This window comes from Somniosus microcephalus, chromosome 4, assembly GCF_052327205.1.
Source record: "Somniosus microcephalus isolate GS21.2 chromosome 4, FLI_Smic_1.0, whole genome shotgun sequence".
In the NCBI taxonomy this organism is placed as follows: Eukaryota; Metazoa; Chordata; class Chondrichthyes; order Squaliformes; family Somniosidae; genus Somniosus; species Somniosus microcephalus.
In genome coordinates this window covers 337541742-337568220 of record NC_140990.1, presented here as the reverse complement: position 1 = coordinate 337568220, position 26479 = coordinate 337541742, and the positions used below count along the sequence as shown (strand labels likewise).

Below are 26479 nucleotides of genomic sequence, written 5' to 3'. Positions count from 1 at the left end.
CAAATATGCAAATAAATCTGGTGCTAATTATCACAGATTTGAGGATTTTGTCTTGGAGAGAGTACAAAGTCTCAGACCGCCACCAAAATGTTTCCATGAGGTGGGAGAGGAATAGACATGTAACAGTTAAGCAATTGGGAATGCTTTGGGTTAAAGCGCTTTGGCAGTTCAATGTGGGAGGGGCACTATATTGCAGCGTGCAACTTTACTCAAGTCAGCTTGATTTGGGCAACTGAAGAAAGTTAGAAGAATATTTCATTTACCAGCATTTTTGCTACATCTTAATGCATAGTACCCAAATAGCAGAAAATATGTTATGGGAGGAAGAAGGCTATCAAGCTTTACTTTTGCTGGCTACAGTAAAGACAGTAAGATAGGCTTTTAATCATTGGCCTACTCGGCGAGAGACTCCAACTAAATATTTTTAGTCTAGAAGTAGCAGTATTACTAAAGTAGCACAGTTTGTAGTGTTATGTCCAAATAAATACTTAAATTTGTAGTAATAACTAACTTCTTTTATTTTCCAGCCCCTCTAGAACATTTCCGTGAAAGGATAACAAAAGAAAACATGAGAAGTGTAATTGCTACAATGCACTTACTCCCCAGGGGACCATCTAGTTTTCTGTTAACAATATGCAAGCGCCATACGTATCATTTATAATCATGTACTCACATCACTCTGCAAATCATAGGCCTTCTTTGCCTGGATCACATCGTTCTGGTCCGGCAGACAGGTCCACTGGTGCAGATGGCGTCTGTAGTTAATGTCACTGATCAGGATTTGGCATTTCTTGGCCAACAGGATGTCCGGCATGTCGACTGGAACGTTGTACTTGGTCTTACTTTTCTCAAAGTTCTTCCTGTACTCCCTGTTGCTCTGAATCTTGGCTACGTGCATGGACCAGACCATTTTGGGGTCATCGTGAATGTCACGGCATCCAACATGGTGGCCAATCTGCTTGCGGTAGGCTGTTTTGTATTTGTACTAAAACAGAGATCAAGAAAATGATGTTACGTTCAGTCATCATGTTTAACTCGGGGGGCACGGTGGCATAGTGGTTAGCACTGTTGCCTCACAGCGCCAGGGACCCGGGTTCAAATCTGGCCTCGGGCGACTGTCTGTGTGGAGTTTGCACATTCTCCCTGTGTCTGCGTGGGTTTCCTCCGGGTGCTCCGGTTTCCTCCCACAGTCCAAAGATGTGCGGGTTAGGTTGATTTGGCTATGATAAATTGACCCTTAGTGTTAGGGGATTAAATACGTGGGGTTACGGGGATAGGGTGGGATATGTGTCGGTGCAGGCTCGATGGGCCAAAATGGCCTCTATCTGCACTGTGGGGATTCTGTGATTCTGTGAACTATACTTTCAAAATTCTACGTAATACCATTTCTAATTTGGCATTCCATAACAAAATAAACAGGTCCACTTACATCACTAGCGATATCTCTGGATGCTCTTGCTGCCTTGATTGAGATGGCGTCAGCATGCAGGTTATGGCCCTTCTTCTTTGACTCCTCCATAACAAGTCTGTACAGTTTCTATGGAGACAATAATAATAATATACTCAGTGCAAATCCAAAATTGCCAACCTTTCATCAACTTCCTAGATGTGTTTTTTTGGGTTTCCATTATTTCAGTATCTGACTTCCCTTCATATTTTATAAACTTTTTCTTCTCTTTGTGTTGTATCTTCCTTCTACTTGTTAAATTTTAATCTAAAAATGCACTGATTAATTGCATGCTTATCATTTATTTCATTAAAAAAATATCTATTTGTACTCAGGGTGTGGGCAATGTCGGCAAAGCAGTATCTGTTGCCCATCCCTAGTTACCCTGAGGACATGAAGATTCAACCATCTAGTTTGGGACTGGAATCACATGTAGGCCAGATTAGGTAAGGGTAGCAGGCTCCCTGCCCTGGCATTAATGAACCAGTTAGAAACACAGGAGGAGGAGTCGACCAATCAGCCCCTCAGGCCTGTTCCACCATTCAATTAGATCATGGCTGATCTGTACCTCAACTCCATTTACCCACCTTTCCTCCATATCCCTCGATACCCTTACCTAACAAAAATCTATCACTCTCAGTCTTGAAAATTTCAAATAACTCAACGGGTCGGATATTCTGTTTCCTACGGGTGTGTACGTGCTGTGTACTCACCCGTAGGGACATCGGAAATGCCGGTTTCAGGCATGCACTGCGCATGCGCTGGAAACCGGCACTTCCGACCTGTCAAGAATCCTCTTGACAGATCCTCCGGCTGCCCGGGAGAAGGGCCTCTGCGGGCGGAGAGTTCCGCTTTTTGGAAACCCTCCGCCCGCAGAAAACCCTTACAATTCTTGCGCCTGGATAAGAGTTGAAAAAAGTAAAAAAAAAAAATTCCACTGATTTATCATTTAAAAATACTTTTAAAAAAAGATGTTTATTTTTAGCCCCGTAAAAAACTTTAATTTTTTTTTGAAAAATTTAAAGTTTTGTTAAAATAGTTAATTTATTGTACTTTCAAGTCATTTTAAAAATGTGATTAAAAAAAAAAATTATTTAAAGTTTTACTATGTTTTGGGGGTGATCTCCATTCATATATTTGACAGGTCTTCCTGTCAAATGTATGAAGGGACAGTCCCTTCTTTGATTGGCTCCCCATGGCCCACTTGATTCCCAGGGATGCTACGAACTACCTGCGCCTCTGGGATACGTGGGCCCTGCACACCGGCAGTTTGGAGAGGCCCAGCATCGGAACCGTGCGCCTCCTGGGAGCCCTCAGGTAAGGGCGCAGATTTTTCCAGATCGCCCGTGGGAGGCCTGCGATCAGAAAATACGGGCCAACATCTATAGCCTGTTGGGGAACATAGTTCCAGATTCCCATTACCCTTTGTGTGAAAAAGTGCTTCCTAATTTCACTTCTAAATGGGCTATTTTAAGATTATGCCCCTTTGTTCTGGAGCTCCCTACCAGAGGAGATAGTTTCTCTGTATCCAACCTAATGATGCACTTTATAATTTTAAACACGTCAATTAGATCACCCCTTAACCTTAAACGTAAGGGAATACAAACAAAGTTAATGCCACATGTCCTCATTATTTAACCCTTTTAGCCCTGGTATCATTCTGGTGAATTTGTGCTGTATACCTCCAAGGCCAATATATCCTTCCTGAGGTTCAGTGCCCAAAACTGAACACAATATTCCAGATGAGGACTGAAAGAGGCTCTTTACAACTGAAGCATCATTTTCCCACCTTTGTATTCCAATCCCCTTGAGATAAAGACCAACATTTCATTAGCCTTTTCATAGAATCATAGAATGAGGCAGCACAGAAGGAGGCCATTCAGCCCATCGTGCCTGTGGCGGCTCTTTGGTAGAGCTAGCAAATTAATCCCAGTCCCCTGCTCTTTCCTCATAGCCCTGTACATGTTTTCCCTTCAAGTATTTATCCAATTTTCTTTTGAATGTTACTATTGAATCTGCTACCACCACTCTTTCAGTCAGCGCATTCCAGATCACAACAACTCACTGTGTAAAAAAATGTTTCCTCACGTCGCCCCTGGTACTTTTGCCAATCACCTTAAATCGGTGTCCCCTGGTTACCGACCCTTCTGCCACTGGAAACAGTTTCTCCTTATTTACTCTATCAAAACCATTCATGATTTTGAACACCTCTATCAAATCTCCTCTTAACTTTCTCTGCTCGAAGGAGAACAATTGAACACAATACTCCAACTGAGGCCTAACCAGTGTTTTATAAAGGTTTAGCATAACTTCCTTGCTTTTGGACTCTTCCTCTATTAATAAAGCCAAGTATCCCATATGCTTTCTTAACAGTCTTCTCAACTGGTCCTGCCACCTTCAAAGATCTGTGTACATACACCCCCAGGTCTCTCTGTTCCTGCACCCCTTTATAATTGTACCATTCAATTCATATCGCCTCTCCTCGTTCTTCCAACCAAAATGTATCACCTCACACTTCTCTTCATTAAATTTCATCAGCCATGTGTCTGCCCATTGTACCGGTCTGTCTATGTCCTGCTGAAGTCTATTACTATCCTCGTCATTGTTTACTACATTTCTGAGTTTCGTATCATCTGAAAACTTTGAAATGATGCCCTGTATACCCAAGTCCAGGTCATTAATATACATCAGAAAGAGAAGTGGTCCTAATACTGACCCCTGGGGAACACCACTGTATACTTCCCTCCAGTCTGAAAAACAACTGTTCACCACTACTCTGCTTTCTGTCTCTTAGCCAATTTTGTATCCGTGCTGCCACTGCCCCTTTAATCCCATGGCCTTTCATTTTGCTAACAACTTTTTGATTACTTTTTGTAGCTATGCACTAGCTTCTGGTAATTTATATACATGGATATTTAAATCCCGTTGCTTCTCCACAGCTCTCAGTCTCTCACTATTAAGAAAATATTACCATTTGTATTTTTTGGATCCAAAGTGGATGACTTCACACTTCCCCACATTGAACTCCATGTCCACTCAATTATTCTATCCATGTCACTTTGTAACTTCCTTCTCCCATCTGCATAACTTACTGTGTATCCTAACCGAGAATCACTTGGATATACAACTCTCTTTATGGTGGGTTTTTATGACAATCTGAAAGTTTTCATGGTTATTTTTCCTGGTGCTAGCCTACAAATTAGCAGATTATTAAATTAAATTTCACAATTTGCTATGATGGGATTTAAATACACAACCTCTAGGTTACTAGTCCAATACCATAAGCATTAGACTGCCATACCCATGTTATTCAATATATGTTAACCAGTCTGAGCTTGTTTGCCTCCCTTTCCTTTCTGTAGTAAAACATTATCATATAAATACTGTGGCTACAAGAGCAGGCCAGAGGCTGGGAATTCTGCGGCGAGTGTCTCACCTCCTGACTCCCCAAAGCCTTTCCACCATCTACAAGGCACAAGTCAGGAGTGTGATGGAATACTCTCCACTTGCCTGGATGAGTGCAGCTCCAACAACACTCAAGAAGCTCGACACCTTTCAGGATAAAGCAGCCCGCTTGATTGGCACTCCATCCACCACCTTCAGCATTCACTCCCTCCACCACCGGCGCACTGTGGCTGCAGTGTGTACCATCTACAAGATGCACTGCAGCAACTCGCCAAAGCTCCTTCAACAGCACCTTCCAAACCCGCAACCTCTACCACTTAGAAGGACAAGGGCAGCAGACGCATGGGAACATCACCACCTACAAGTTCCCCTCCAAGCCACACACCATCCTGGCTTGGACCTGTATCGCCGTTCCTTCACTGTCGCTGGGCCAAAATCCTGGAACTCCCTTCCTAACAGCATTGTGGGTGTACCTACACCATATGGACTGCAGCGGTTCAAGAAGGCGGCTCACCACCATCTTCTCAAGGGCAATTAGGGATGGGCACTAAATGCAGGCCTAGCCAGCGACGCCCACATCCCATCAATGAATTAAAAAAAAAAAAAAAAAATTATCAAGTACTTCTTCAAAATAGCTTCACACACTTACATCACTGCACGCAATCTGATTCTGTCTTGCTAATATAATCTCTGGTGCATCAGGCAGAACGTGAATTTTAGTCTTGTCCGCTTCCCAGGCTTTGATATATGCATGCTGAAAAATATGGAAACAACAAGTTGGTACTTCAACAGGCCAAACAAATTTACCAAAAAAACCCCATTTATATTAAACAGAATAAATGAATTCAACCTTGTTCATAAGGTGTGCATTATTCTTTGCCAGGGTTAGATCCATGGAGTCAGACAAGCTGGTGAACTTAAACTTCGTTGGGGGCTGGCGGTAATTGTTCTCACTCAGGATCTCGCCAGCTTTTTTGACTTTGACCACATCTATCGATTCAAGAGGAGACCATCCGGTACCCTTTAGCCACTGAAGGTCTGATTTGTATAGATTCTGGAAGACAATGAGAAAGTCTTTACTGTTTACACAGCTGTAATAAATGAAGTATGATGGAGATTAGGTCTAACCAAAAATAAGTGAAATGGTTAAAGATTCATGGAAGGGGCAATATTTTATGGCAGGCTTTTTTCACCAACTATTTATTTTTGGTTGCAATCCTGAGCAGTATCTTATTTATGTGATGCAAAATGAGTTCCCATAGACTGTGCTTCCAATCTGCAATAGGCCAACTCGTTAATGCCACATGAAGTCCCCTAAAGGAGGTGGGAGGGTGGGCTGGTGTATTAAAAGTATCGGCTCTAGCCAGAAGGAATTCTGCTGAACTCTAGTTCTGGCAACATCGCACAGCAGTGCCAAGCTGTGAATAGAGGCCTAGAAACATAGAGTAGCAGGTATGCAGGTAAAGGAGGAACAGGCTTAGGCTGTATTATCAGCAGTGGTTGCATGGTGATGTGCAGAAAGCCTCACCATTTTAAAGTTACAAAGCATTTTTTTCACATTTGCAATATGTTTACAACAACCAACGATTCCTTCCACCAACCTGATGCAAACTTCTGAAGCATCGAATCTAATCTTAATGCATATTAGAGATTGCAATTCAAATTGAAGAGAATACATTTTATGCCTTGAAAGATTAACAACGTATCTTTATATTCCTGAGGAAGGTCAGTAGATCATTCTCTTACATTTTTAAAGAGTTGCCATTGAAGAACTTGAACCAAAGCAACCATTTTATAAATTTACCATTTTAAATTTAACATCTACAAGATTTCAAAGCTCATTTTCAATGCACAGTTGAATTCATAGAATAGACCGGGTGCAAGCTTCGAGGAATTTTTCAACAGAGGATTACCTCTAAGCTGTTGACTATGGATAATAATGTACATGGAGTATATACACCATTAATACATTTTTAACTTTTGTTACATTAAAATAGTATCTCAAAGATTAAAGTTGGAAAATTAACCATTCAGGGCCTCAAATACTCACATCACTCTGCAACTCATAGGCCTTCTTTGCCTGGATCACATCGTTCTGGTCTGGCAGACAGGTCCACTGGTGCAGGCGTCGTCTGTAGTCAATGTCGCTGACCAGGGTCTGGCATTTCTTGGCCAGCAGGATGTTCAGCATGTCGACTGGCATGTTGAATTTGGTTCTTGTTTTCTCAAAGTTCTTCTTGTACTCCCTGTCACTCTGAATCTTGGCTACGTGCATGGACCAGACCATTTTGGGATCGTCCTGAATGTTACGGCATCCAACATGGTGGCCAAGCTGCTTGCGGTAGGCTGTTTTGTATTTGTACTGCATAGTGTGCAAAAAAAAAAATCAAAAGTTATTTCCACTTCCACACGTTTTAAATAAGTGTAATAGAAAAAATTGCATGATACATACATCGCTCGCAATGTCTCTGGAGGCCCTTGCAGCCTTGATGGAAATTGCATCATTCCTCAGATCATATCCTTGCTTCTTTAATTCTTCATATCCCAGTTTGTACATTTTCTGTGAAATAAATGGACAAATTGATGCAAGTGACATAATTCCTACTGATATACTTACAATTAGGGTTGCAAAGGGGTGGAAAGTTTCCGGTAAATTTCCGGTAAATTTTCCACGGGAAATTTAGCTTGGGAATTTTGGGAATTTTGCCCAAAAAAGCACATGCTAGCATAATATTGTTTTTTTTGTATTCCTTTCTTTTTTTTCCACAGGTCCTCTCTTAAAATTACTAACAGAGATGGAATCTTAATTATTAAGGAATTTCTTAATCAATATATGTTTATCTTCTTACTTGGCTTGTTTTAATAATTACAAGTTTTGTGTGTGACTGTGAACAAATGTGTCCTGATTGGTTGGATGAGTGGATGAGCGATTAGCTCCCTCTATTTGTAATATTTGCATATCGAATTGTGATTGGCCTGCAGGCATCTGTAAGACTGCTATAGTTTTTTTAAGATCCAGGTTAGGGGTCCTGAGGGAAGTCATTTTGTTTTCTGCTGATGTTGTGATGATGCAGTAAGTAAATCAGACTTTATACCAAATAAACCAGTTACTTGTTGAACTCTGTTGTCCTTCAATTTAAAATATACAAAATAATACACTATTGGTGATGTAGCGTCGTGTGTGTACAGGTCATGCTTCCATCACATGGAGCATCAGCAAAAATGTACTCACCCTGTTGCAATCGTGCTGATCGACCGCAGTTCGACACAGAGATGAATGCCCTTTATTTCTCTGCATAGAACAATGCCACGTTTACCGTCGGATGTGTGGAAGCATTTTACCCCAGGCATTAAAGATGGAAAGGCTGTGTACATGTGCAAACACTGTAGAGAGCCATATGTAAAGAATGCCACAAAGATGCAGCAGCATTTATCCAAATGCAACAACTTCACTCAAAGCTCACAGCAGTCAGCCCAGAGTTCCTCTGCTTCCATTCAGGAAGATGATGGTTCTCATTCAACATCAGGCTCCTTATCATCAGCAACTCCTGGCCCACTTGGAAGGTTCTTTGATACAATGGATAACCATAGCCAGAAGAATGCAGATGAGTGCCTTGCTCGAGCTGTATATGCAACAGGCTCACCCCTCATGCTCACAGCCAATGTGTACTGGAAGAGTGTTATTCACCCTGCATACTGTCCTCCCACCAGACATGCTTTGTCTACTTATTTGCTGGAGGCTGAGTATAACAGAGTCCAAGGAAAGCTCAAAGAAACGATAGCAATGGCAGACTGTGTTGCAGTTATCTCAGATGGGTGGTCAAATGTACGAGGGGAGGGCATCATAAACTACATCATCTCCACTCCTCTCCCAGTGTTCTTCAAGAGCACAGACACGAAGGACAACAGACACACAGGCACATACATTGCTGATGAGCTGAAAGCGGTCATCAACGATCTTGGATCACAAAAGGTCTTTGCAGTAGTTACTGACAATGCTGCGAATATGAAGGCTGCTTGGGCTCAAGTGGAGGAGGCCTAGCCTCATATTACGTCTATTGGGTGCGCAGCTCATGGGCTTAACCTGCTCCTCAAGGACATCATGGGTTTGAGAACCATGGAAGCACTGTACAAGAGAGCCAAGCAAGTTGTTAAGTATGTCAGGGGAAAACAGGTAGTTGCAGCAACCTACAACTCCAAGCAAATGACAAAGAACAAGAACACCACACTGAAGCTGCCCAACAACACTAGATTGGGTGGTGTTGTCATAATGTATGTGATAATAATAATAACGTCCGGGAAGTTATGTGTCACTTCCTGTGAACTGTGAACTTTGTACATACATCACTTCCTGTCACACGTCACTCCCTGTTGGACTGGTATAAATACTGAACTGCTCAGTATTGTAAAGGGGCTTCTACCAGAGGCATGGTGAAGACCTCTCTTGTATATAGTGTGATTATACGTTGCTTAAAGCTTACTTTAAAGTTACTTGATGTGTGAGACTCCTTTTTCTTACATCAATTTAAGCAACTTAGTATTTACACTCACAAATACTAGACCTTCGGACAAACTCAGAGTTAAGGATCCAGGGAACCACCCATCATGGAAAACATCCTTAAACCTACTCGTCTGGACTTGGACCCAAACACACCAGCAGCTGGCAGGGTATGGAAGCATTGGTATCGTACTTTTGAGAATTTTCTTGATGAATGTAAAGCGAATGCTCCTACTAAACTGAGGATACTTATCAACTATGTGACCCCAACAGTGTTTGAATATGTTGATGAATGGGATAATTACGATGAGGTGATTCGGGCACTTAAAAAACTGTATGCCAAGACTTCAAATGAGGTCTATGCTAGACATCTACTGGCCACAGCCCGACAAGGGCCAGGGGAATCGATTAACGAATTCCTTCAAGAACTTCGCAGGCTCAGCATAGATTGTAACTTTCAGGCAGCCTCAGCTGAGCTGTACCACGAAGAAATGATTCGTGATGCTTTCATCTGCGGGATTGCCTCTCCATTTATACGCCAGCATCTACTAGAAAGTAAAACACTTGAGCTACAAAAGGCTTTTGACCTAGCTTGTTCTCTGGATTTGGCAAAGAGAAATGCAGACCTCTATCAGCTGCCCAGACCTCGATCTGCTGCTGTAACTGCAACCAGACAATGCAAGTGGTCTCAGGTGAACCCTATCATGGAGGAATCTAATCCTGATAATTCTGATGAAGAGGAGGATGACCCCACTTTAGCAGCCTCTTGGCAATCTAGGAAGGAATGCTTCTTTTGTGGAGATTCTTTTCACCCTAGGAAATTCTGCCCTGCTCGCAATGCGATCTGCAGTCATTGCGAAAAAAAAGGACACTTTGCTAAAGTTTGCCAATCAAGAGCCTCTACGAGGGCCTATCCAGCTAAGGCCTACCGAACTGCCCCAATTAGGGCCTATCAAGATGCTCCAGCTAGGACCTATCAAGCTTCCTCTCGAGCTCTCTCCCGAAGAAGCACACCGAGAGTTTCAGCCACTCTCTGTGCAACGACACCAATTGCAGCTGCTTGCCCACAGAACCTGTTTCATGCAGCTACAAAAGTTTCAATTAAAGGGCATACCTTAGATGCCTTAATTGACTCAGGAAGTACTGATAGTTTCATTACAGAACAGATTGTTGCAAAATTGAAACTACATGTCTTCCCATCGGACCAGGCAATTGCGATGGCTCAGTCATCACTTAATACCAGAACCTCCGGCTTTTGTGTTGTTGATATGACACTTAATGGTCGCCTGTATCCCTCCACCCGACTTTCGGTGCTCAAGGACTTATGTAGTGATCTCATCTTAGGGCTGGATTTTCAAAAACAGCATAAGAAACTCACCATTGAGTTCGGCGGATCCAAACCTGGACTTACTATTTCTAATATACTGTCTAAATTACCGTTTTGTGCATTATCAGCAGCTTCACTTGATGAACCCTCATTATTTGCCAGTATTCCTCCTCGATGCAAACCAATAATAACGAAATCGCGGCGCTTTAGTCAGGAAGACCAATCTTTTATTGAGGATGAAATCTCTCGACTTTTAGCAGAGGATATCATCGAACCATGTTCGTCGCCCTGGCGGGCTCAAATCGTCATCGTCAAGAACCCTCTAAAACCTCACAAACGACGACTATGCATTGATTATTCGCAAACCATCAATCAATATACTGACTTGGACGCCTACCCATTGCCACGCATTGATGATATGGTTAATAAACTGGCCGAATACAAAGTGTTCTCAACTTACGATTTAAAAAGTGCCAATCATCAGGTACCCTTGACGGTCTCAGATAAGCAGTACACGGCCTTTGAGGCTAATGGACGGCTGTACCAATTTCGTCGCCTCCCATTCGGGGTTACTAATGGAGTGGCTGTCTTCCAACGGGCAATGGATGGCCTGGTTAAACAGGAAAACCTAAGGGACACTTTTCCCTATCTTGATAACATTACTATTGCAGGTCATGATCAACGGGAACACGACGCCAACCTCCAAAAATTTCAAGATGCCCTTCATCGCCGTAACTTAACCTTGAATGAATCTAAGTCTGTTGAGTCGCAACCGACCATCAACATCCTTGGCTACTGCGTAGGCAATGGTATCATTAAGCCAGACCCAGAAAGACTTCGCCCGCTCCAAGAGCTCCCGTCACCTAAGAATCCGGCTTCTTTACGTCAGGCTCTCGGTCTGTTTGCATACTACGCTAAATGGATTCCTCATTTTTCAGACAAAATCCAACCCTTGCTGCATGCTAGATCATTTCCATTGGAAACAGCGGCTGTTGCAGCCTTTAACCTTCTCAAAAAACAGTTGGAGAAAGCGGCTCTTCACTCCATCGATGAGAATCTCCCTTTCATAGTCAAATGTGATGCCTCGGAGGTGGCGATCTCGGCTACTCTAAATCAGGAAGGTCGTCCTGTAGCATTTATGTCCAGGACCTTACAAGGTGCCGAGCTACATTATCCTCCGGTTGAGAAGGAAGCCACAGCCATCATAGAGGCAGTACGGAAGTGGAACCATTTTCTAGCTCGCCAGCACTTTACATTAATCACGGACCAGCGATCAGTCGCCTTCATGCTCGATAATCGAAAACGAACCAAAATTAAGAATAATAAAATACAACTTTGGAGGATGGAACTGGCCTCTTTTGGTTATACCATTCACTATCGACCTGGCAAGGAGAATGTGGCCCCGGACACCCTCACACGGGCATTCTGCTCCGCTATGTCGTCCTCTACTCTCATAGAGGTCCATAATGGATTGTGTCATCCTGGCGTTACGCGCATGCTACATTTCGTACGATCACGGAATCTCCCTTTTTCTACTGGAGATGTAAAGAAAATATGCTCAGAATGCCGGCTTTGTGCGGAATTAAAACCTCAGTTCTTCCGCCCCTCAGATGGTATGCTCATACATGCAACCCAACCGATGCAACGACTTAGCATCGATTTTAAGGGCCCAGTGCCCTCTTCCACTCGGAACACATATTTGCTCACCATGATTGATGAATATTCACGTTTTCCGTTTGCCTTCCCCTGCTCCAATATGCTGGCGTCCACAGTAATCTGCTGCCTTGAGCAGGTATTTTCTCTCTGTGGCATGCCGGCTTATATTCACTCAGATCGGGGTCCATCCTTTATGTCAAGGGAACTCAAGGACTACCTCTCAGAACGGGGAGTTGCTACAAGCAAAACAACACCATACCATCCCATCGGAAATGGGCAGGTAGAGAGGTATAACGGTATCATCTGGAATTCCGTACGTCTTGCTTTAAGATCTCGGGGCCTACCAGACCAGCAATGGGAAGCAGTGCTTCCGGATGCATTGCACTCTATACGGTCCCTTCTTTCTACAGCCACAAATACTACACCTCATGAGCGGTTCTTTGGATTCCAGCGTCGCTCATCTCATGGGACATCACTCCCGTCATGGCTAACTACTCCTGGACCTGTACTACTCCGAAGATACGTTCGGACATCTAAAAATGACCCTCTCGTAGACGATGTTGAACTAACCGATGCCAACCCCACCTATGCAAACATACGATATCCCGACGGCCGAGAATCTACCGTATCATTACGGGATCTGGCTCCCTGCCCACCAGGACCTAGTGGGACATCGGGTGATGGTATTTTACCAGGAAACTCTTGGAACCTATCGGGTACCCCTCTCCAGGATCCTGGTCAGACACCAACTAGCTTGGTGCCGGTAGAACCCCGTACTCAAAGTTGCGACCCTCCCAGTACCGCGCACGAAAGTACTGATCCGCCACAGACCAGCTCTGCACCTCCCTCTGAACAGAGGCAGACCGACTTTGAACCTATTGGGGCTCGTACATGAAGCCATGATCTCCCCAACCCTTCACAGGGTAATCCAGGCCACACAGACTCTGACCAATGGCCAACCACATGTAAGCGGACCAGCGACCCTCTACGACGGGAACCCAAACGGGTGCGACTCTTCCTCGTTCGGCGGCTGCGGAACAAAAGGAAGACCACAGCCTTCTAATCCTGCAGGAGGGAAGAATGTGATAATAATAACTTCCGGGAAGTTATGTGTCACTTCCTGTGAACTGTGAACTGTGAACTTTGTACATACATCACTTCCTGTCATATGTCACTTCCTGTTGGACTGGTATAAATACTGAACTGCTCAGTATTGTAAAGGGGCTTCTACCAGAGGCATGGTGAAGACCTCTCTTGTATATAGTGTGATTATAAGTTGCTTAAAGCTTACTTTAAAGTTACTTGATGTGTGAGACTCCTTTTTCTTACATCAATGTACAACAGCCTTCTGGAGGGTAAGGAGTCGCTGCAAGAAATGGCAATATCCCAGTCTGGGGATATGGAAACCACCATCAAGAAAATACTGCTGGATGATGTGTTTTGGGAGAGAGTGGTTAGCAGCCTTAAACTACTCTCACCAGTAGCATCTGCAATTGCTCAGATTGAAGGAGATGACGCTGTCTTGTCAGATGTTCTCAGGCTTTTTACTGATTTAAAAGAACAAATCAGCATTGCCCTACCCACATCCCTGCTGCTCAAAGCAGAGGAGAAGGCAATTGTTCAATTCATACAGACGCGTCAAGAATTTTGTGTCAAGCCGATTCATGCTGCAGCATACATGCTGGACCCAAAGCATTTTGGGAGACCAATACTTTCTGGAGAACAGATCAACAGCGCTTACAGTGTGATTTCTACCCTCTCACACCATCTCAATCTGGATGTGGGCAAAGTTCTGGGAAGTCTGGCAAAGTTCTCTACCAAGCAAGGTCTTTGGAATGGGGATGGGATATGGGAATCATGCAAGCATATCAGTGCACATACCTGGTGGAAGGGACTTTGTGCATCTGAGGCCCTGTCACCTATTGCATCGGTGATACTCCAAATCACACCTTCATCAGCGGCCTCTGAACGAAACTGGTCACTTTTTGGGAATACGCATACAAAGGTGCACAACAGGCTGACTAACAAGAGAGTGGAGAAACTGGTGGCTATCCGGGCGAACCTACAACTTATTGAGCCAGATACAGAAGTGTCCACCACACAGCTAGACACTGACACAGAGGAGGAAATGGACACGTCAGCCCAAGAGTCAGAGAATCAGGAGGAGCAATGAGGAGTAGAAGACTCAGAAGACTCATGAGTAGAAGACTCAAAGGGACAAAATAAGGACAAATTACAGGCTAAATAAGCTGACGCTCTTTTTATTTTATTTTAGATGGGTCTTTTTTGTGGGGGTTCAATAAAGTTCAAAATTATAACCTAAATAAAGTTTTGAAAGCCTGTTTTTATTTGTATGGAACAGTATGTCTATTTTGACGACAAAGATAATATAAGGGTCAGAGACAAAAACCATCAGTGTGCAAAAAAACTCTAAATTCCCATGGAAAGTTTCCTCTTTTAAAAATTCCCAGAATTTTGCAACCCTACTTACAATTACAGGAAACTTTCTGATGTCCGGCACTGACGGGACCGAGCTGGTGCCGTAACATCAAAAGTGCCGGACATACCAGAGTTAATGTTTAAACATGCGGAACTGAGAAACTCCATGTGAATCAACAAACCCTGTTGCTTAGCTTCAAAACAGTCGGCTGCAGCTGCAAGCATCTGTAGCTGAAGCTGTTGCTATAGCTACAGACCTTGCAGTGCTTGACTGGGAAATAAAAGCAACGAGAACTAAAAAAAACATATAGAAAACGGCTCCTGATTTTTGGCGTTAGAGCGAGTATTCCGGACATGTAGGGCTGGATTTTCCTAAGCCCCTGGAGTCGGGTTGGAGGCGTGCGGGCGATAAAAATCGGAGATCCGGGGGTCCCGACCCCATCCCGCCTCCAACCCGCCTCCATGTCAATTTCATAGGAGTCGGGTTGCCGACAAGTGCTGGAACCCGACTCCCAGAGGCGGGAAGGGATTAAAGGCAATTAAACTGCCTGTTAACAGGTAGTTAACAGGTAGTTTTTTGCCTATTCGCGATTTTTATTGCTGGTTTGTGGGCTTCCCGACAGCTCCAAACCACGAAAAGTTTTCGAGGCGGGACGTGGGTCTGAGGTCTTGGAGGGGTCGAGATGCCCAGTGTTCAGGTGAGTGAGGGGTGCAGGAGTGCAAAGGTAAGTGTTTTGCAAGTGTTTAAAGTGTTTAAATAAGTTTAACTTACTTTTACTTACCTTTACAGGAGTCCTGCATTCAGGTGTCGGGAGTCGGCTGCAAGAACCACAGAAGCTCCGATTTAAAAAAAAAAATCAGCTTCTTGGTTTCTGTAGCAAAATGATTTTAAAGTTATCCTGAGAAAGGACTGAGGCTGAATTAGCAGTTTTTCAGTGCTTGACAGCTTCAAACAGCTGCTAAACACTGATATTTCATCTGCCAAAAGCTTTTGACAGATGAAATGTCAATCTCTGACGTCACCTGTTGCCGGGTGGCCCTTAATTGGCCTGCTGAGCCCACAGGGCGGGCTCAACAAGGTCAATCAGAGGAAAATCCAGTGGGTTGGCCACATCTCCATGGAGGCGGGACAACAAGCCCGAATGTGGGTTTCCCACCTACAACCCGCCCCCGTAGCAAAATCCAGCCCATAACCTTCGGATAAACCAAAGTTTCCTGTACTTGTGGAAAGCAAACATTTCTATCTATGGGATACATTTGGCAAATGGAAACATTTGCAAAAGGCTACACAGAATGCACTAGGATTTATTCTGTAGGGATGCCAATTACTGACACTGCCCACAGAACTTTGACCAAGCTTTTGATCACCCCTCCCAATAGCTCCTTCTTTATCCTTGCACCCATTTTTGTCTGATCACACCTCTGTGAAGTGCCTTGGAACGGTTCCTTTATAAATGCAAGTTGTTGTTGTTATGATCTGTTGATAGGGTATGAACCTGAGAAAAATGAAAGGTGAAAGGTAAACCCCCAAACTGGGCCCAGATCTGGTCCCAACCAAATTTCAGTGATTTGATTGAACCCTCCTGAAAGATCTTCGCTCTTGCCAGTTCAGGCCAGATTCTTCCAAATGGATGCAATATGTCCATATGCAGCAAGACCTGGACAACATTCAGACTTGGGCTGACAAGTGGCAAGTAACATTCGCACCACACAAGTGCCAGGTAATGACCATCTCCAACAAGCGAGACTCTAACCATCTCCCCTTGACATTCAATGGCATTACCATCGCTGAATCCCCCACTATCAACATCCTGGGGGTTGCCATTGATCAGAAACTGAACTGGACCAGCCATATAAATACTGTGGCTACAAGAACAGGCCAGAGGCTGGGAATTCTGCGGCGAGTGTCTCACCTCCTGACTCCTCAAAGCCTTTCCACCATCTACAAGGCACAAGTCAGGAGTGTGATGGAATACTCTCCACTTGCCTGGATGAGGGCAGCTCCAACAACACTCAAGAAGCTCGACACCATTCAGGATAAAGCAGCCCGCTTGATTGGCACTCCATCCACCACCTTCAGCATTCACTCCCTCCACCACCGGCGCACTGTGGCTGCAGTGTGTACCATCTACAAGATGCACTGCAGCAACTCACCAAAGCTCCTTCAACAGCACCTTCCAAACCCGCGACCTCTACCACTTAGAAGGACAAGGGCAGCAGACGCATGGGAACATCACCACCTACAAGTTCCCCTCCAAGCCACACACCATCCTGACTTGGACCTGTATCGCCGTTCCTTCACTGTCGCTGGGCCAAAATCCTGGAACTCCCTTCCTAACAGCATTGTGGGTGTACCTACACCATATGGACTGCAGCGGTTCAAGGCGGCGGCTCACCACCATCTTCTCAAGGGCAATTAGGGATGGGCACTAAATGCAGGCCTAGCCAGCGACGCCCACATCCCATCAATGAATTAAAAAAACACAGTGGAAATGTAGCGCTTATGTTGGCAACCTTTGGCAGCGAATCGCTCATTTTGAAAGTAATGACTGTTGATGGAAACTTGAGCATATGAGATATTTTAAAGTCACTCAGAGCATGTTTATCTCTGTAATCTCCTCCAGCCCTTTAACCCTTCAAGAACTCTGCGTTCCTCCAACTCTGGCCATTTATGCATCCCCCACTCCCCTCACCCCACCATTGGCAGCCATGCCTTCAGCCGTTTAGGCCGTGTGCTCTGGAATTCTTTCCCCAAACCTCTCCGTCTCACCATCTTTCTCTCCTCCTTTAAGACGCACCTTAAAACCTACCTCTTTGACCAAGCTTTTAGTCACCTGTCCTAATACCTCCTACTTTGGTGCAGTGTTAAATGTTTGTCTGATTATGCTCCTGTGAAGCACCTTGGGACCCTTTCCTACGTTAAATGCGCTTTATAAATCAGGATCACACTTGCACATCAAGGTTCGTCAGCACCAGCACAACGCAATATTGACCACTATCTGGGTGAGTGACTAACTGCAGTAATTTGCACAGCAGAGAAGAAATTCAGTTGCATTCCTATCAAACGTTAGAGTACATTGCTCCGAAAGGACACTTACCTCACTAGCGTTCACTGTGTTGGCTTTGGCCAGTAAGATTTCAGGGGTGTCAGGCATGATGTGAATCTTTGTCTTGTCCTTCTCCCAGGCTTCTGTGTACAGTTTCTGTTACAAATGCAAAAAAAAAAGGAAATTAATATGAGAGGTACATGGGACCACCTTCACCACATGGCCTGCAGAGTTTCACCCACCAAAACTCAAGGGCAACTAGGTATGGGCAATAAATGCCAGCGACTCCAACAGCCCGAGAATGAATTAAAAACATTAAAACGCATCGTGAAACATTGCCCTTTGCTTTCAGACAGTATACCTGTAAAATTTCAAGACTATGCATTAGCCTAATAAATTACTTGATATTTGTGGGTATTTAAAACATGGATACTTTGAAGAACTATGTTCTTCAATAACTAGGGGGCATAGATTCAAGGTAAAGGGCGGGAGGTTTAGAGGGGATTTGAGAAAGAACTTTTTCACCCAGAGGGTGGTTGGAGTCTGGAACTCACTGCCTGAAAGGGTTGTGGAGGCAGAAACCCTCACAACATTTAAGAAGCATTTGGATGTGCACTTGAAATGCCATAGCATACAAGGCTACGGGCCAAATGCTGGAATATGGGATTAGATTAGACAGGGCTTGATGGCCGGCGCGGACACGATGGGCCGAAGGGCCTCTATCCGTGCTGTATTACTCTATGACTCTATGACTCTAACACATACATAAAAAAAAGAAGGAAACCATACAGCTGGTAGTCATGTCCTCCTAACACGAGATGAATGTAATTCAGGCAAAGAAACAAAACTGTAAAAAGAAGCATTGAAGACCTATGAGACTGATACACTATAGGTCATATTTTACACATATTTGAGGTGGAGAGGTGTTTCGAGGAAGCTCGACACCATCCAGGATAAAACAGGTCACTCGATTGGCACCCCATCCACCACCTTAAACATTCACTCCCTCCACCACCGGTGCACCGCGGCTGCAGTGTGAACCATCTACAAGATGCACTGCAGTAACTCGCCAAGGCTTCTTCGACAGCACCTCCCAAACCCGCGACCTCTTCCACCTAGAAGGACATGGGCACCAGGTGCATGGGAACACCACCAGCTCCATCAAATCACACACCATCCCGACTTGGAAATATATCGCCATTCCTTCATCATCGCTGAGTCAAAATCCTAGAACTCCCTCCCTAACAGCACTGTGGGAGTACCTTCACCACACGGACTACAGCGGTTCAAGAAGGCGGCTCACCACCACCTTCCCAAGGGCAATTAGGGATGGGCAATAAATGCTGGTCTTGCCAGTGACACCCAGATCCCAGGAACATATAAAAATAAATAAATAAAAGCTGCTGCAAATGTGCCAACACCCAACTTAGATGTCAGTGGCATGCAAACTGTAAGTAAGTTGATGTACACATGAACTTGAAAAAAAGAAACATTGTGCATAGCAGAAATATATCCATGGTAAAACTCCTTACTGACAACGTTAACGGTTGTTAAATATCAACCACGCGTAAGCACAAGAGCATATTCTCCCCAAAACAGGAAAAGGGGTGCACATTCTTTGTGGCATTCTGACCGTTGGAAAGTAAAGCTAAAGAATAATACCAGTAGCCCCCCAACACACCATAAAGCAGCGTACAATACAACTCTGCTCTCACGTTGTACCAACTACTCAATGCATCATCCTTTTCATAATGAAGCTGTTGAACAGTTTGAAAGCTGTGATCCTGATTGGGTTGTACCTTTAAAACAGTGTATCAACATTATTATTTCGGAATGCTCTGAATTTCCTTTGTGGTAAATTTTGTCCTATAATATTTCTTCCTCAGATAGTCTGCTGTAATGCTGCCATATATAATGCAAAAAAGTTACTAAATTCAGTATGTAGACTGGACGGGGCAGATATTATGATAGGTCTACAGATTCATCAAAGAAAGATTCTTTCCAATATAATACATTCATGATATCTTGTATACGTGATATCGGGTCTGATTTTCACTTTAGGCACACAGCGGGTAGTCAGAGAGTGGCATGCACCCACCTGCTGTAACCATTGTCATGGGCCAGCCATTTTGAGGCCCGAGCCTCATTTGCATGCAGCCAAACCAGCACGCTGACGCAGCTCGCCAATTGCGGAGGGTGGGCAATCAGCTAATTCCTACTGACATTCGGTTGACATTCAGAGCTGCGGGGAGGGGGAGGGGTAACACACGGGTCAGCAGTGGGATGGAGTATTTTTATGGGGCCAAGGAAAGCTCCTCCCGGCCCCTCAAAAATAAAAGTTAAAAATTTCTTCAGGCCATTTTTTGGCACGGCGTCCAGCAGTCCCTTTGAAGCACTGCTGGTTAGGCCACACGACACTGGTGCAAATGGGCGGAGCCTAAAATTTGCGGCCAAGATCCTGATTACATCATAGGGCCCCAATTTGAATATTAAAAGTGGCATCCCGCCTGAAACAGGTGAGCGATCCGGCCGCCCTCCAAGGGACCCTATCCAAGATGGCACCCGGCCGGACCATCAGCATAAATGGGGAGTGGGAAGTGAAACAATGACATTATTAAGCCGTTACCACCCCATTTACCCCGGGCAGTGGCAGTTAAAATCACACCTAATCAGTCACACCCTGACACAACCTTCTCTGACTTGTGAACCTAGGACGATGACAGCTGCTGGTTTCTTGGCTAGGTACCAGATGTACAAGTCACACAGGTGACTTTTACTCCAGTGCGATAAAAATAGCAATACATACCAACCCACTTCAGGGGCCGCAAGAGTAGCAACGCAACCAAACCACACTGAAGGCAAGGCAAGATAGCCCTTGCGTGCCTACCTAACTTATTCCTCCTTTCAGCACTCCCGCATTGCTCCTGTTGCCACTGTTAACATACGAACAAGTACAAAATTCTGAAAAGAATTATTTAAATTAAAAAAAACAGGATTTTGCAGGTCTACTAGTAAGATGCTCTTGCCTTATTCAATGTATGCGCATTATTCTTTGCCAGAGTCAGATCCATGGAGTCAGACAAGCTGGTGAAGTTAAACCTCGTTGGGGGCTGCCGGTATTTGTTCTCACTCAGGATCTCGCCAGCATTTTTGGCTTTGATCACATCTAGCGATCCAAGAGGAGACCATCCGAGACCCTTTAGCCACTGAAGGTCTGCTTTGTATAGATTCTGGAAGACAATGAGAAATCATTTCAGTTATTACTTACACAACAGTGCAAGAGTACCAGGGATCTAAAATTTCCCCCTTTCCCCCTATTGCTTTTCGGGTGGTTCTGAAGCAGGTGGTAGAAAGGTGCTCGGGGCTCGCCCTGCCATTACCCACCTTGGTGCACCACCTCCCTCTGCCAAATGCTGGTTCCATTGAGGCACAGTATGCTTGCCCATATGTGGGTGGGCATGTGATAATAGTAAGAAAATGAACGAAGCATGGTCTCCATTGTTTAAACACTGGACACAGTGGCCAGGAGGCGAAAGAGGAAGTAGAAATCTTTTGGCAGCCCTCAGGGTGCACTGCCTTGCACAGGCCCAAGAAGGAAAGTGCAAATTTATCGTCAAAAAGTTCCCGGTTTGCAGGCAGCATGGCATCTCATAACTCCTGCCCTCTTTTTGGCAGAGCTCCCAGGTGGAGGCTGGGACGCCTGCCTTCAGTGCCGAGGCGAGGAAGTTAGCTGAGTCAGATGGACATCTGTGGGGGTTGCAGAAAACCTAAAAGGTTGATAGGGTAGATACAGAAAAAGTATTTTCTCTGGTGGGGAGTCCAGAACAAGGGGGTATAACCTTAAAATTAGAGCTAGGCCGTTCAGGGGTGATGTCACGGAACATTTCTTCACACAAAGTGTAGTGGAAATCTGGAACTTACTCCCCCGAAAAGATGCTGAGGTTAGGTCAAATGAAAATTTCAAAAATGAGATTGATAGTTTTTTGTTTACACGGCTATTACGGGTTACGGAACCAAGGTTGATGGAGTTCAGATACAGATCAGCCATGATCTAACTGAGGGCGGAACAGGCTCGAGGGCTGAATGGTCTAATCCTGTTCTTATGTTCCTAAGCCAACCTGTCTAAGAAAAAATAGGGGAAAAGGTTGAAGACTGGAAGAGAAGCTTGCTAGGTCAAAGTGGCAAGACTTGATGTTGCTTTAGGGTGACGGGCATTCTGACCTTAGCTCCATTTGTGGCAATTTTAAACAGTGACTAAATGAATTATATTGTAGGTGTAGTACTCACATCACTCTGCAAATTGTAGGCCTTTTGCGCTTGTACCACATCGTTCTGGTCTGGCAGACAGGTCCACTGGTGCAGGCGATGTCTGTAGTCAATGTCACTGACCAGGGTTTGGCATTTCTTGGCCAACAGGATGTCCGGCATGTCGACTGGCATGTTGAACTTGGTCTTAGTTTTCTCAAAGTTCTTCTTGTACTCCCTGTCGCTCTGAATCTTGGCTACGTGCATGCACCAGACCAGCTTCGGATCATCCTTAATGTTGCGGAAGCCAACATGGTGGCCAAGCTGCTTGCGGTAGGCCGTTTTATATTTGTACTGCAAAATAGTTCCAAATATTTAGCGGCATTTTCCGAGGTGCAACAAAAACAACTTTGCAGTCTTAAAAATAGTTCCATTTTCTGTAGAGTCAGCACTGTTCACACATCTATAGTAACAAGCGTACATACCTATAGTGACACAGCTTACACACCAATAGTGGTCTGCATGTAGAGAACAATATCTCAGAGTGCTTTACAAAAAAGGTGGTCACTGACAAGAAGAAAAATCGCGGGGGAAAATAAAGGTTGAGAGCTCAAAGCCCAGCCCTATAGAAAGATTTTAAGGAAGCTTTTAAAAGTAGGCGGAGAGATGGCAAAGGCTAGTGATTTTAGAAGGGAGGGACTCAGTGACTAAAAACCATCAATCACTGATAGTGAAGTGGGAGGAGTTGGGATTGAGGAGTGATCCTATGTCAGGTGAGTGCAGGGCACACGCAGGGACATATAGCTGGAGGAGATTGCCAAGAATGAAGAGTTGACCTGTTGAACTGATACCAATTGGAATTAAAGGGCTGAATCTGTGAACTGGGACTCCCAGTGGGGAATGGTAGTCACAGGGAGCACATCTCGGGAGCGCATGGATGGATAATCAAGGGTTGCATTGTTGTGATTTCCTGAGATGCATTTCCTTCGTGTGCCAGTCCTCACAGGGGGTACCAAATAACCTCTTCAGAGCAGAACTAATGGAACATGTTAACAATAGATCATTTCTGCAAGAGCCATATATATAATTCCACTATCTCTTAATTTATACTTCCAATTGTTATTGAGTGACCTCTGCTGGAAAGCCAGGTATGAGAGGTGGGGGTGAGGGCAGCAATGATACTCCAGGTCAGGGACCTGCTGCCACTTGCTCTGTAAGTTCACACATTAAGAATGGCCATTTGAGCAAAGCACCAGTGCCTATTGAGTCATTCCCGGCATGAACCAGTCCCTTTAGGAAAGGAGGGGAGAAAATAATCAATAATTACCCTCTGCTGTTCAAATTCTGGAGCCCAAGCGACATTATTTAGCTTCTGGTTGTTTCACTTCTGACTTCTTTATGAGGGTGTTGCCAGGACTGGGGAATTTTAGCTATGAGGAAAGATTGGATAGGCTGGGGTTGTTTTCTTTGGAACAGAGGAGGCTGAGGGGAGATTTAATCGAGGTGTATAAAATTATGAGAGGCCTAGATAGAGTGGATAGGAAGGACCTATTTCCCTTAGCAGAGAGGTCAATAACCAGGGGGCATAGATTTAAAGTAATTGGTAGAAGGATTAGAGGGGAGTTGAGGAGGACTTTTTCACCCAGAGGGTGGTGGGGGTCTGGAACTCACTGCCTGAAAGGGTGGTAGAGGCAGAGACCCTCATCGCATTTAAAAAGTACTTGGATATGCACTCGACGTGCCGTAACCTACAGGGCTACGGACCAAGTGCTGGAAAGTGGGATTAGGCTGAAGAGCTCCTTGTCGGCCGGCACAGACATGATGGGTCGAATGGCCTCCTTCTGTGCTGTAAATTTCTATGATTCTATGATTCAGAACACAATTCTAATTGATCAGGCATAAATAACAGAGCAAAATCATGAAAAATCTCAACTGCTAATAGTGGTTGAGATGGTGAAGAGAAAGAGAAGTCGACTTTAAGGTGACTTAATTGAAATTTTCACATTTCGAAGGTAATGGACAAAGTTAATCTACGCAAGTTGTTCACCATGTTAAAGTACACCGGGAACACGAGTTAAATATTAGAAAGTTAGGAGAAACCTCTTATAACAAAGCAATAATAGGTTTGTAGAACAAGGTACTGGTGAAAACTAAAGCAGACAGTCTAAATAAGCTCAGGAAGCAGTTAAAGAGAGATAAGAGAGTAAAGGATTCAGTGAGATGTGTAGGTGGGGCTGAGTTCTGTCGAAAAGGGATGGGTTTGCTGGATTTAATGGCCCTTGCCTGTTTAAAAAAAAAAGTTTATTTGCAATAAAGGAGTTGAGCTAAGTGAATTTATGGATATTAAAATCACATCTGTTATTATCAGAAACAGGTCAAACCATCTTTCATGGTTTAAAAGTTGTAAAACAATTACAAAACTATTTTTACTTACATCACTTGCAATATTTGTAGAAGCTTTGGCGGCTTTTATTGATATAGCATCGGCCCTGAGGTCATAACCTTTTTTCTTGGATTGTTCCCAGTCCAGTTTATACATGTTCTACAAAGAGAAGACATTTGCTACCAATTATTCAGGCATTGAATCTTCATTTTCATTAAATGATAATCATTATGAAATGTCTCTTACATTACTGAACATGTGTGCATTGGCCTTGGCTTGTACGATATCCGGAGAATCTAACGTCACATGGATCTTATTTTTGTCTTTCTCCCAGGCCTCTGTATACAGATTCTGTGAAATAAGAGGGTAAGTCTGAGTTTCTTTTACATATACTGTAAAAGCCCTGAAAAGAGGGACTACAGATTTAGGACTGATTTAGTAATTATCATCTTACTACAAAAACTGCAAAGACATCCCTGTGGTTCTTAATTTCGATCTTAAAATGATCTAACTTACATTTTAAGCAAAGTGTGCAACTAACAGCATTTAATTCCTTATTAAGCTAGAAAGAAATTATCATTATGCCCCCCAAGTTTATCCAGTGGGTACCCGAGCCATTCAGAACAGGAAGGTCCCAGGTTCCCAGTGTATCTTTTTTTTTATTCGTTCATGGGATGTGGGCGTCGCTGGCGAGGCCAGCATTTATTGCCCATCCCTAATTGCCCTTGAGAAGGTGGTGGTGAGCCACCTTCTTGAACCGCAGCAGTCTGTGTGGTGAAGGTACTCCCACGGTGCTGTTAGGGGAGTTCCAGGATTTTGACTCAGCGACGATGAAGGAATGGTGATATATTTCCAAGTCAGGAGGGGAACTTGCACGTGGTGGCATTCCCGTGCGCCTGCTGCCCTTTTCCTTCTAGGTGGTAGGGGTCGTGGGTTTGGGAGGTGCTGTCGAAGAAGCCTTGGTGAGTTGCTGCAGTGCATCTTGTAGATGGCATACACTGCAGCCACGGTGTGACGGTGGTGGAAGGAGTGAATGTTTAAGGTGGTGGATGGGGTGCCAATCAAGGGGACTGCTTTGCCCTTGATGTTGTCGAGCTTCTTGTTATTGGAGCTGCACTCATCCAGGTAAGTGGAGAGTATTCCATCACACTCCTGACCTGTGCCTTGTAGATGGTAGAAAGGCTTTGGGGAGTCAGGAGGTGAGTCACTCACCGCAGAATACCCAGCCTCTGACCTGCTTTTGTAGCCATAGTATTTATGTGTCAGCTGTGGCTCAGTGGATAGCACTCTCTGCTCTGAGTCAATTGACATCTGAGTGAGTTGATCTCAGTCACGGCAGCAGTAGGAGTGATACAATTGACCTGAGTGCCTCTGGGCCAGGGAGGGTAAGAAAGGTAAGAGTTCCCACTCCTGATCGCTATCCAACAATCTCTGCTGGAAGCACACGTCAGGTGAAGGCAAGATTGGGCTCAGCCGGGATGTTCCCCGTGCCCCCCCCCCACCCTCCCCATTCCTTGAATTGAATAGCGTGATGACACTCACTGACTAGATTCATACACAAATAATGGGCACTTGGGTGAGGTAGACCTCGTTCTTGTGAAACTATACACAAATGAGGAGTTAACACCTTCGGGAGAGATGGGGAGACTATTGATGAAGTCAAAAAAGGGGTAGAAAGATCACCATCACACTGAAATATTCCTTTTCCTAATACCTACCTTCTTCATTGCTTGTGTATTAGTCTTGGCCAAGACCATTTCAATAGAGTCGGACAAGCTCGTGAACTTGAAGATATTCGGGTGCTGGCGGTAGTTCTTATCGCTAACAATCTCCGTTGCTTTCTTAGCCTTCTCAACGTCCAATGAACCAATGGGACTCCAGCCAATCCCCTTCAGCCACTGAAGATCCATCTTATAATTGTTCTAGCAATTCAAAGACAACAACACTTGAATCTTTGCAATTCTATACATGTTGCATAAAACTAAGCAAAATAATGTCACTAGAATTCCAAGGCAAAATTATATTTAATGAC

At 44.3% G+C, this 26479-nt stretch overlaps 1 protein-coding gene across 20 annotated transcripts in view; it reads right to left on the bottom strand.

Annotated features, from left to right (window-relative positions):
- Positions 1-26479, bottom strand: part of neb (nebulin) — a 347384-nt gene that overhangs the window by 199046 nt on the left and 121859 nt on the right. For all 20 annotated transcript variants that reach the window (XM_085986921.1, XM_085986920.1, XM_085986925.1 and 17 more), the window contains 12 exons: positions 26166-26369; positions 24694-24798; positions 24499-24606; positions 22107-22418; positions 20846-21049; positions 17871-17975; positions 7305-7412; positions 6903-7214; positions 5703-5906; positions 5502-5606; positions 1430-1537; positions 674-985 (listed from right to left, as the gene is read on the bottom strand). In XM_085986921.1, the coding sequence (XP_085843047.1) occupies positions 674-985; positions 1430-1537; positions 5502-5606; positions 5703-5906; positions 6903-7214; positions 7305-7412; positions 17871-17975; positions 20846-21049; positions 22107-22418; positions 24499-24606; positions 24694-24798; positions 26166-26369 (2187 nt within the window). The remainder of the gene's footprint in view (positions 1-673; positions 986-1429; positions 1538-5501; positions 5607-5702; positions 5907-6902; positions 7215-7304; positions 7413-17870; positions 17976-20845; positions 21050-22106; positions 22419-24498; positions 24607-24693; positions 24799-26165; positions 26370-26479) is intronic.